Source organism: Salarias fasciatus, chromosome 3, assembly GCF_902148845.1.
Source record: "Salarias fasciatus chromosome 3, fSalaFa1.1, whole genome shotgun sequence".
Classification (NCBI taxonomy): Eukaryota; Metazoa; Chordata; class Actinopteri; order Blenniiformes; family Blenniidae; genus Salarias; species Salarias fasciatus.
Genome location: NC_043747.1, coordinates 8,045,714 through 8,056,655, shown reverse-complemented (window position 1 = coordinate 8,056,655; position 10,942 = coordinate 8,045,714). Strand labels below are relative to the sequence as shown.

Here is a 10,942-nt window from a genome sequence, read left to right as displayed (position 1 = left end):
TTGTCTCGTGAAGCTCGGTGCGGACCAACCACTTCACACCGGACGGCTTTTCTCTTTAATTGCCACCGTGCGCGTCCTATCATGCTTACTCATTATAAAAATAAAATAATTATTTTTAAAAAAAATTAAATGTTTTAAAAGGTGTGGAGATGCCGGGGATTGAACCCGGGACCTCATACATGCGAAGCATGCGCTCTACCACTGAGCTACATCCCCATTGGATAAGGACAATAGTCATTCTCTAAGACGTATTTATAGCCGTGACACTGTCCTTTTTAATTCCAGTCTATCTGTAAAATGATGCGGTTTCCTTATGAAAATTATTTAAAGCTGGCGAAGAACAGTCTACTTTGCATTTATCAACGGCGGGTCATCCAGGATCTGTCTCTCTGGGGAAGCTGTGGTTCAGGTCACATGACCATGGAAAAGCCACTCAGATGCATGAAGAGCAGCAAAGAGGCTGGTGTCAAATTACGAGAAATGAAAAAAACACTAAAACCTAAAACAAAGATTATACTTAAAAAAAGTATTCTCAAGATGTGTTTTTTATGTATGAAACTCTAATTTTTTTATTATCACCTCAATACCAAACATGTAGCCACAACAGAACATTGAAAGATAGTTGCGTGTAAATTTTCTTTGCTTCAAACTGAAGTGAAAAGACTTTGTATTCACTTAATAACACTTTAATTTCAAACAAATCCGAGAAATCATGAGGTCGTGAGAATGTTTCTTATGATTGAACGTTTATATACAATGAACAGAACAGAAACAGAACCTGTTGTAGTCAACAACTGGAAAAACAGAATAGAATAGAACAGAAAAACTTTATTATTCTCAGAGGGAAATTATTTAGAGCGGTTGCTGGATTAGAAGTTGTGAAATGTCTTCACATTCCTTTAAGCAGGGTTGTAAAAGTTTAGGTCTGTGAGTCAAACCATTGAGCAAATTGTGAAAATTTCAAAGAAAACACAGATGTATATATATATATATATATATATATATATATATATATATATATATATATATATATATATATATATATATATATATGTATATATGTATATGTAAACCTTGTATTTTGCACCGTTACAGTTAGCATTACATAGCAGGCCAGCAAGATAAGTAGGAAATGTAAAGAACTTCTTTTGTGTATTAGTTCAACTCTATGTTAATACAAACACAATATAATGTAATTTTCTCTTCCTTTAATTGTTTTATTTTATGTAAAACAAAAGTTGCCATTTACATTGTCAAAACTTACAAAACTCTTACACAAGAAGATACAAACCAAAGGAGTCAATCAGTCACAGTTACAACAGAACTCAGAGTCGTACTCTCAAGTCCTTTTACATGGAAAAAGTGAGAATTATTTTTCAAAGTAGAAAAAGTTTATTTTTTTTATTTTTTTTTTTATCAATCTTCTGAGGTCTTTATCTATCCGTCAATTAACCTCGACATGCATGTTTGTGAATGTGGTTGAGGAAATCCCGTGCAGGGCCCAGGGAAAACATGCAAACTGGAACAGGGGTCTTCCTGTTTGTGAGCACTTTCAGTAGGTGAATTCACTTTCAGGTCAGCTCGGGGTCACTTGGGATGCTCCGACCTACGTCAGGGTTTCCGTACCGTCTCTCACAGCGCGGTGCCTGTCACACTCTCCTCCACGTCTCCTTGCTCCCCGGACCAGATGGCGCTGCCAGAGAAGTGGTTCAGGTCTATGAGCAGTCCTGCTCCTCCTCCTCCTCCGCCGCTGTCTCCAGCCTTGCTCTGCGTTTCCTGGTCTTCCTCCGGCTCCTCCACCAGCCTGGCCCTCTCCTCGTCGTCCCCCTCCAGACTCGACCCGTCGTCCGTTCGCTCCCTCCCGCTGGAGCTGGAGTGCTCTTCCTCCTCGTCCTCCTCCGGCTCTCTGTTGGCCTCCACGTCCCGGACGTCCCGCATCTCCTGCCCGCCGTCGTCGTCGTCGTCCACGCCGCCGTGGGGCCACAGTTGGATCCCCAGCCGGGCCTCCAGGGCCTGGGCAGCCCCCCTCAGCTGGTCCCGGAGCCCCCCTTCCCTGTACACCATGCGCTGGATGGAGTACTGCCCGTTGGACTCCTTGTTCAGCTTCTTGTAGAGAAAGATCAGCAAGGCCACGAGGACGATCAGGCAGGCGAGGAGCGCCAGCACGGTCGGAGTGGACGGTTCCGATTCGTTCATGGCTACGGCACAAAAGAAGAGACACAAGTGAAGCGTGAGTGGCTCGCACTGGGCATCAGTGCCGAACGTCTGGATTTCAGAACATGCTTGGCTTGGGCGAGCTAGGAAGCCAAACACTCTATTCTAACAAATTGTGCCGAGATGTTTTCACACCTCATGGGTGTGGCTGTCGCACCACACGGTGTTGTCTTCAGGTGAATCACAGTTTTTATCAATTCAAGCTTAAAGATAATGAACTCCAAACTTTTTTTGTTCTTTTTTTTAGCACAATTTCAATCGTTTATCTAAAGCAAAGTGACAAAATGTCAAAAAAATAACGCTGGAAGAGGAACAGTTACATTGCACTTGTTTTAAAACAATATACGCTTCGTTTGCACTTTTTGAAAGCTTCCATTCCAGTCTCTAATTTATTAAATGTAAAAGTTTTAGTTTAATGAAGACTCACTTGAGAGATGCAGCAGGAAGTGTCGCCTTGCTGTGGTAGACTGATGTGACAGGAAGCCGAGCAGACCGCCCGCTCTACGCCTGGCTTCCTGTCACACTCATAATTGAATTTTTTTTTTTTTTTTTCAAATGTTTCTTCCTGGTAAGAAAGACAACTTCCACTCTGCAATAAAGTCATAATGAGGGTTCATAAAACCGAGAGGAGGCAGTAAGAAATGCAAATATCTTCAAGACACCAACAACATGACCATGAATATATTAAATGTTGATCACTGAACTGTGAATTATATAAAATAAATTAGAGGTAGGCAAGAAGAAAGTCTCATTTAGGGATGATTTGAGTACTGTGATAGCGATGGTGTGGTGGAGTGTGTGTGTGTGCTGTGAAAAGATAATAGTTTATTTATAGAAAGAGGAAGACTGAATTCAGAATTGTCCATCAGCTGTCAAGGTGCAACAGATAGTTTGGTTTTTTTTATTCACATTTCAATGTATTTTGGGCCAGATTAAAACAAGGTTTATGTTGAGGTTGCCGTCATTCTGGGCAGTAATTGTTTGGTTTTGTGAAAATATTCACATTTTCATCACAGATATTCTTCACAACAAATACAAATTCTGAGGATTTTAAGGTTATTATGACACAACTTTACCACTCCAGATGAAATTAGGCTTTTTTCAACTCCTGCACTAAAATAAGTTTGATTAGTTTAACGACTTTATTACCGGAACCTTCTAATGCTGCATAAATGTGACTCATTGATCACAATTTGAGAATTTGTTAATGTATAATGTACAGAAAGGTACAAATTTCTCCTGGAAATGAACAAAATCACAAACCTTGTACTCAACCGTTCAGAGCCAGGAACACTTGCACCTCAGAGTGTGCATGTTTGAGAGCTTTGCTTCAGCAGCCGGCTCTTCAGTCCACAAACAGGATGTGGCTGGGTTTCTCTTTCAAGTCTTTTGAATCTGAAACACTCCTTTGATTGGTTGACTTCTTAAATTTAGAACTTGTTGATTGCATTACTTAGATTTTACAAAGTAAAATTACACCACTGTTAAATCTCTATAGTTTTTGTGACAGATTGTTTTCTAATTGACTTTCTGATTAAAACAATCTCGCCAATAATTTTCCACTTTTAAAAAACAGACTAAAGTTGTTTCAGTTCTTCCTGAATTTCACTGTCACAGTGAGGAGTTCTTGTGGTATTCATAGATTCAACAGGTGTGTGTGTGTGTGTGTGTGTGTGTGAGAGAGAGAGAGGGAGGAAATAAATACACACTGCAAAAAAAAAAAAGATTTGCGGGTTCAGAAACATTGGTTCATTTCCCTGTAAGTCAGTGTACTTGAAAATATCACACTTGTCTGGACGCAACTTTTTAAAAATAAAGATGTTTGAATTTTGCTAATAAACCAAATAAAATCTGTCTTTAGAACTGCAGATCAAAGATTTAGATCACACTTTAATTCTTTGAAATGATTCCAGTCACAAGGAAAAGAATAAAGGAAATGAATGTCTTGGAATAAATAACAAAAGCCATTTTGTACAAAGAAGGAATGAATGTTTATTGAGTTTTGACAATGCAGTATCAGTTTATCTGCTACTTAATGTTACAAGAGGTCAGTGCACAGAGAAAGTCATGACGGGACGATAATGAGGAATGTACCATTTATTATACTAAAAATAATAGATTAATACTTCTAAGACAGCGATGGTAAAGACAAAATTGAAAAAAAAAGTCAAAAGGTGCTTGTTATTGTCTTTTTTTTTAATATGAATGCAACTACAAATGTAAAAAAAAAAAAACCTTTCATATTGTGTTACTTCCTTTTTTCATGTGGGTGCAAACAGTCAAATGCAGTTCTGATCAGAGCACTCAGGCTGACTTTGCAGCATGGTCGCTCCCGTTTCAGATACAACATGTATTTTTATTTTATTTTTTTTACATGTAGTGTATATAGCACAAGTCGTGTTTCTATTTTTTTTCTCCCTCCTCTACTCAAGAGAACTGACAACCATCAAGAGTGCAGGGAATGCTCTGATTCACAATAAGTCATCCTTTTCACATAATTAATAATAAAAAAAAAGAAGACTAGAGTCTGATCTGACATCACAGTTTAGCAGCTTAAACTACCTGATTAAATAGCCCTAATGGTTATGTAACCCACATGGAATTTATGGTTACTAAACCCAGTGACTGATCTAGAGGGTGCAATTCCCCGGCCGGCCAGAGGGGGCGCGAACCCTCTCTGAAGAGCCACGCGGAACCAGCTAGAAACCACGACATAGAAGCAATAAAACACGATGAAACACTCCATATCAACCACGATTTCAGTCGTTTATCATCAGGAACTTGAACCTTGGGTATTGTTTTGAAACTCGGGTTAGCCAGATAGCTACCTGTTGCTAAAAGGTTAACCTGTCAGCTTGTTAGCGTTGGATAATTACACAGTCTATTTACAGTTACCATTATGAGTGCTTCAGAGAAAAATGAAAATAAAAAAAGGACATTGGAGGTACTTAATTCCGTTGCTATAGTTAGCTAACCTTTGTTCAGCATGCTTGTTTTGAGTTACCAATAGTGCATTAGCTTGAGGCAACGCCGCCACTGCAACTCAGAGTTCCTCTAAATTAAAGCATGAGTACCGCGAGGCTGCGCAGTACCGCCGCCCGGTAGTGGCGGCAGCAGCAGCTGCAGCATCGTCCTGATGGGAAGTAAATTTCTTTACGCTACTCTATGCAGATGACGCCCAATTCTACACCATGACCGAAGGATTGCGGTCTTAATCACTTCGGTTTACCATAAATTCAATCACTGTGATTCACAGTCAGGTGCTACACTTCACTACATCCTTCCACTCACACAGCTTAAGGTACTCTTGATTCTAGTAAGGCTATGGTCTATGAGATTTAGTAGGATCGCTGTCTGAATGTAGTGAGTCCTCTGCCGTCCCCCCCGCCTCATACGTCTCCGTCTTCGATCCGAGCCAGCTGTCTCTCCAGCAACTCGATCCTCTGGCTTTGCGCAAGTACGACTGCCCGTAAAGCCTTCATCTCCGCTAACAGCTCGTTCAACAGGTCGTCCTGAGAGAAGACAAGATGGGAATGTCAGATTTACGGCATTTGGGAGATGTAAAGTACGCTCCGTTTGTCTTGACGCACCTCTCTCTTCGGCCGTTCGGCATTTCCGTCCGTCTCTCTGGCCGGAGCTCGTGGTTGTGGCGTCTCTTCTTCCGGCTCCCTGGTGGTGGAGGTAGGCGTGGCAACGGGCGCCGAGGACGTGACGGTCCCGGTGCCGGAGTCCTGAGAGGCCAGCTTGGGCTTGCTTCTGAGGGTGTCCCTGTGCTTGGATGGAGGGGCCGAGTATCCGCCGCTCAGGGAGACCAGCAGCGGCGCTGCATCCTGGCCGGCGATCCACTCGTCCGCCAGGAGGGCCGGCTCCAAGCCGGCCGTGTCCGGGTAGAGGTCGCCCTGGAACAGATCTGACTGAGGAGGCAAAAAAGAGGAAGAGTCAGTAAGACAAACCTCCTTTCGAGGTTTTAAAAGCTGTTCTAGGTTTTACCTTCCGTGGTACAGTCATAGAAATGGGCTCCACCTTCCTTTCATGAAGTTTATAGAACCTATAAAGAAGCATGAAATGGTCAATTAATCAATTAAAGACTACATTTGTGTCCTTAGTTCACAGCTAAAGCCACTGCACTCACCTGGCAATTTCACATTTGTTGACGTCCACCCCTCTTTTACTGAGGAAGCCCGCTCCCCTCTGTGGCTCCTTGCTGCTGTATAAGCTCAGAAAGTGAACGTATGGCGATTCGTCCGTCACCTCGAAATACCGGATGGTGCAGTCGCCCTGAGAACACGTAAAAATGACGACTGAAGAAATGATGCGATGGAGTAAAGCCTGAAAGTGTGGGAAGTGTCTTACCTTTCCACACAGGTACACCATGTTTGTGTCGGGGTCGTAGAATGGTAAGAGAACGCCGTTGCTAGTATCCATTTCCTGCACAGCCATCGGCTCGGACAGGTCTTTCTAAAAGTCAGAAGCTTGTTTTATTGTTTTTCACTGATTGATTTTATGGATAATTATTTAAAGATTCAACAATATTCAGGAAGGAACGTAAAGAAAGACTCACTGTGTCCCACAAAGCCAGCTGTCTTTCACTCATTCGGCTGAAACCTGTGGTCAGGATCTTCCCATCGGAGAGGAACACGGCCCTCATGGGCCTGGTCCCATCATGGACTTTCTCTCTGACCTGGAGAGAATAAGTTATAGCCTCAGAAATAAACAACCAGGAAGCAGTGTGAGTGTTATCAGGACTGGGCGATGGAGACGGGGCCGGGAGGTAACCTTGAGCACGGTGCCTCTCCGAGGGTCGATCACGCGCAGGGCCTTGTCTTTGCAGACCGTGCAGACGGCGCTGCCGTCCCGGTTCCAGCTGACGCTGTAGATGAGGTCCGGGTGGGCGTCGGGGAGCTGGTACACCAGCTCGCCGGTGCACACGTTCCACACGCACATCAAGTTGTCACAACCTGCAGCGGGGGGGATTTGTTTTAATCTACTAATAGAATAATGTCATCTGCATAGAGATCAACACTTTGGATGTTTGAGAGGAAAGCTTTGCCCAAAGCAGTGTTTTGAATCTATGCAAAGTGTCTTAGATGGTGACTGAACACCTGTCGGACTAAAGAACCAACGTTTCCTCATCTCCTTCGATCAGCTGATGTGGTGCTCGGCTTACATCAGGCACGTCTCCAATTAAAGCTAATCTGCGGCAAAGTGTGATTATTTTTCAGGTTAATCGCACCCTCTTTGAAAGTCGCATCGCCTGCCGAGGAGGGAAATCCTATTCCGTGCTTGTATTATGCAACAGAAAGTGAACTGGCTGTCACTGAACACCGACGGTCCCTCCACTCTCGCCGGGGATGTGTCATCCTGTCAGGATAATGTGAAATGCTTAGCGCCACGCCTCCAGTAACACTACTTACTGCTGGTTAAAAAGGGAAACCCGGCCGGATCTTTGGTTTCTTTGGGTGTAAATGACGGGATGAGATGTCGTCTCACCTGCTGTCAGGAGGATGTTTAAGGCACTGGGGTGCCAGGCCAGGATCCCCACTCGTTTGCTGTGACCCTCCAGGGTCACGATGGCCTCGGTCATCGGGCTCGTCAGCCCGGAGTCTGGGATCTGCCACACCTGAGAGGAAGAGAGAGGGCTGATCAGCCACTGGAATACACTCTCAATTATTTTATCACTTAAAACTTTATAAGAAAACTTCTTTTATGAAATACAAAACATTAATACAAACGAAAATCGTCCCTTTCAGTCCATGGGTGTGGTTTCTTTACCTTAATTTCTACTGATTGCCTTCTTGCTTGCAAATAGCAATTTTTTTCTTTTACCAGATATGGATCATTCTGCAAGATAATCCCTTCCAGGATTTCACAAAGATGTAGGACCAAAGATTTCTCGCTCGCATTTCCCCCTAAAAAGCTGTTATTTTCTCAGAAAATATTGTAATATTTAAAGAAAAACTGTAAAATAATGTCAGGTTAGAGGTTTCTGTCTTCTCTCATGGTAAGAAAATTCAGTTTGCATGTTCTTCCTTTTTCTTCAATCCAAAAACAATCATTTAAAGTTGACTGGAAACTGTAAATTGCCTTTTCTTGTCAATGTGAGCGTGTGTGATCGTCTCATTTACTCTTGAAATGCAAAAGAGAAAAAGAAAAAAAAATTTAACCACATCCAGGCCGTTGTGGCCGCACTGTGGCTGCGTGATAACATCCTGAAAATGAAGAAAAAAAGGTGACGTAATGAGGAAACCCGTGAGCCACCTTGACTGTGCAGTCCTCCGAGGCACTTGCGATGATGTTGTCGTCGTGGGGCGACCACTGGATGTCGAGCACGGGTGCGGCGTGGCCGCACACCATGGGACAGGACTGGTCCACCCTGCCGCTCTGCGGGCGCAATCAGAAAAAAAAAAAAAACTTACTCACAATCGGAGGAAACGTTTTGGAAACATGGACCTGGTGCCTCACCTTGCTGAGGGGGAGCACCAGGAAGGCCCCGCCCCCGCCCGACTCCACGATGACGGCGATGAACTTGGGGTTGACGGCGCAGAGCGGGCTGTCCCACGTCACCCGCGACACCCGCACGTCGTCGATGCAGTGCTCCGCCTTCCACGCCTGGGCGAAGACGTGGCGGAACTTGCTCTGGCGGACCACGCCTCGCCGGAAAGACATGTCTGCGGAGGGACGGAGGACTGGAGAGGAAACCAAGATCAGTGTTTGCTGTTTAATCATTATCTGGAGCGTTTTTTTTTTTCTACATGCAGCTTCATGGATTTTTATCTAATGATTGATCCAAGCTTTAAACAGAGGCTGATTCTTTCAGTTTCACCGTGTGAAACAGTCAAATTCTACTGAATGAACCAACATGTTTTGAAGTGTGTTGAGGATTCTGTTTATTTTATTGTATAATTCGGGATCTCCATTTAGTTTAGTCCAACAGGAAGTACAGCTGAAAACAGTTCAAACCACAGCTTTCAAACTATTTAGTTGCAATGCAAGATGCAAAAATTGATTTTTTAAAAGGTTTAGTACAGCGGTGTCTAACATAAGGCCCGTGGGCCAAAACTGGTCCCCAAAGAGAATCAAATTGTTAAATATATTTATCATGCAACAGCTGTAGAAGTTACATTTTATAATTAAAGGTTATTTATGGTACTATTTTTTTTTTTTAAATTTTAAACCAGTCTAGCACTCTCAAGATGAATTAAAAATGTGACACACCTGCTTTAGTATTATTTTGTATTTGAATCCACTTCTAAATTAAATAGTTTGGTTTCATGTACAAGTTGTAAAACTTCAGTAAATTTATTGTAACACAATGAATGGATGTTTTCCAGGTTATTAGAACAGTTTCAGATGGAATATTTAGCATTCAAATAGAATTTCTTCCAGATCTGACCCAGTTTAAGTCTGAGAAAATGTTGAAACAATAGCAGTATCTAATTCAGCGCGTGTTCTAGGTGAGAGAGAGAGATGGAGTGACTGTCAAAAAAAAAAAAAAAAAAAAAAACAGCATGCAAATTCTTTCCTAGTGGCAGTCTGTCCTGAAAAGTCCAGGCAGGCTCCAGTGGACAAAAGGGCATGATCCGCCTGGAACCAAAACACGGGGAAGGGGAAGGGGAAGGGGGTTGGGCGGACTGTAACTCTACCCACCATCCTCCTCGCGCTGCAGGTATGAGACAAAAAAACCCCCCAAAATCCCCACGCTTCATTGTTTTAAACACCAGCTTTCTATTGTTGTCTGCCCACTGCAACAGTTTTATTTATTTATTTTTACATGCGAAACAAAGGACGCGCACTGGCGCATAAATAACCCCGCGAGATGACAGGTTTTATTGAAGCGCGAGGGTTACGATCAGTCAACAGCGTTGCCTTACCTGGCTTATGCCGCGAGACCTCTGTTAATTGGAAAAAGGATCACCAAGGACTCGGGCGTGACAGGAGCAGGCCAATAAAATAATCCCCCGCCAGCAGCAGTAACTTAATCCGCTCGTGCGTCCAGGCGGCCGATCGCGTCGATGGCGCAGATCTACGGAGAATAAGAAGGTTTTAAAGAGAAATTACAGAAAAGCGATCATCCGGTTGTCTTATTCTGTCCCCGTCATCGGCTCCTCCTCCTCGGTTTAGGTTTGATAGTAATTACGCATGTGTGTGTGTGTGTGTGTGTGCGCGCGTGTGTCGGACCTGATGGCGCATGTTCCGCGCTGACAAACGGAGCGCGGCGGCGACGGCGGCGGAGACGCAGAGACTCCTCCAGGCTCTCCCTCCACGATCCACCGTTTCTGCAGAATCCCAGACACTTCCGCTCATGGCAGGATGTGAGAGAGACGCGCAGGGATCAGGAGAGGAGAGGAGGAAAAAAAAAAAAAAAAAAAAAAAAAAAAAAAAAAAAAAAAGAAAAGAAAAAAGACCCGGATCTGCGCGTGTGGATGTGCGCGCACCTGCGGCCGCTGACTGCGGCACGTCGCGTGATAAAGCAGAAATATACGCGCAGGAAAACACATACTAAAGTAGGAAAAACCGTAAAAACATCGTGTAGTCCCTTCTGCGCATGCGCAAAAAAAAGCAGGTTATTTAGCATACACTGTCTCAAAACTATTCACAAAGAAATATAAAACCATAAAAGAAGTAAGTGCAACTGTTATACGTTTTGATTAACAAAACCCCTTTCAGTAATGTACTTAAAAGTCAGATGGTCTGAATTTCTACTTTTTGAAAGTGAGCTTCATTGTTA

At 43.3% G+C, this 10,942-nt stretch overlaps 1 protein-coding gene and 1 non-coding gene across 4 annotated transcripts; both read right to left on the bottom strand.

The window, feature by feature from the left end:
* Positions 1-144: 144 nt before the first annotated feature.
* Positions 145-216, bottom strand: trnaa-cgc (transfer RNA alanine (anticodon CGC)). Its single transcript has one exon. It is a non-coding gene; the product is annotated as a tRNA-Ala (tRNA).
* Positions 217-4,179: 3,963 nt separating this feature from the next.
* coro1b (coronin, actin binding protein, 1B) lies at positions 4,180-10,522 on the bottom strand. Of its 3 annotated transcripts, none has more exons than XM_030121019.1 (12): positions 10,393-10,522; positions 10,086-10,237; positions 8,677-8,900; positions 8,473-8,595; positions 7,705-7,834; positions 6,991-7,172; positions 6,776-6,895; positions 6,568-6,672; positions 6,347-6,492; positions 6,205-6,262; positions 5,805-6,128; positions 4,180-5,726 (listed from the first exon to the last, which is right to left on the bottom strand). In XM_030121019.1, exons 3-12 carry the CDS (start codon positions 8,878-8,880, stop codon positions 5,604-5,606), a joined length of 1,515 nt encoding a protein of 504 aa, XP_029976879.1. In that variant the 5' UTR covers positions 8,881-8,900; positions 10,086-10,237; positions 10,393-10,522; the 3' UTR covers positions 4,180-5,603. The 3 variants fall into 3 exon arrangements, with proteins under 3 accessions (XP_029976879.1, XP_029976893.1, XP_029976887.1); XM_030121033.1 differs by having other exon boundaries at positions 8,677-8,882; XM_030121027.1 differs by lacking the exon at positions 10,393-10,522 and having other exon boundaries at positions 10,086-10,338.
* Between the last annotated feature and the right edge of the window lie 420 nt (positions 10,523-10,942).

Excerpts from the sequence above, each read along its gene's own strand:
- coro1b (XM_030121019.1), bottom strand. The coding sequence starts at position 8,880 with ATGTCTTTCCGGCGAGGCGTGGTCCGCCAGAGCAAGTTCCGCCACGTC. Across the intron at positions 6,673-6,775 it reads AGCTGGCTTTGTGGGACACA|AAAGACCTGTCCGAGCCGAT; the intron begins GTGAGTCTTTCT and ends TCTGACTTTTAG. Across the intron at positions 5,727-5,804 it reads CCGAACGGCCGAAGAGAGAG|GACGACCTGTTGAACGAGCT; the intron begins GTGCGTCAAGAC and ends GTCTTCTCTCAG.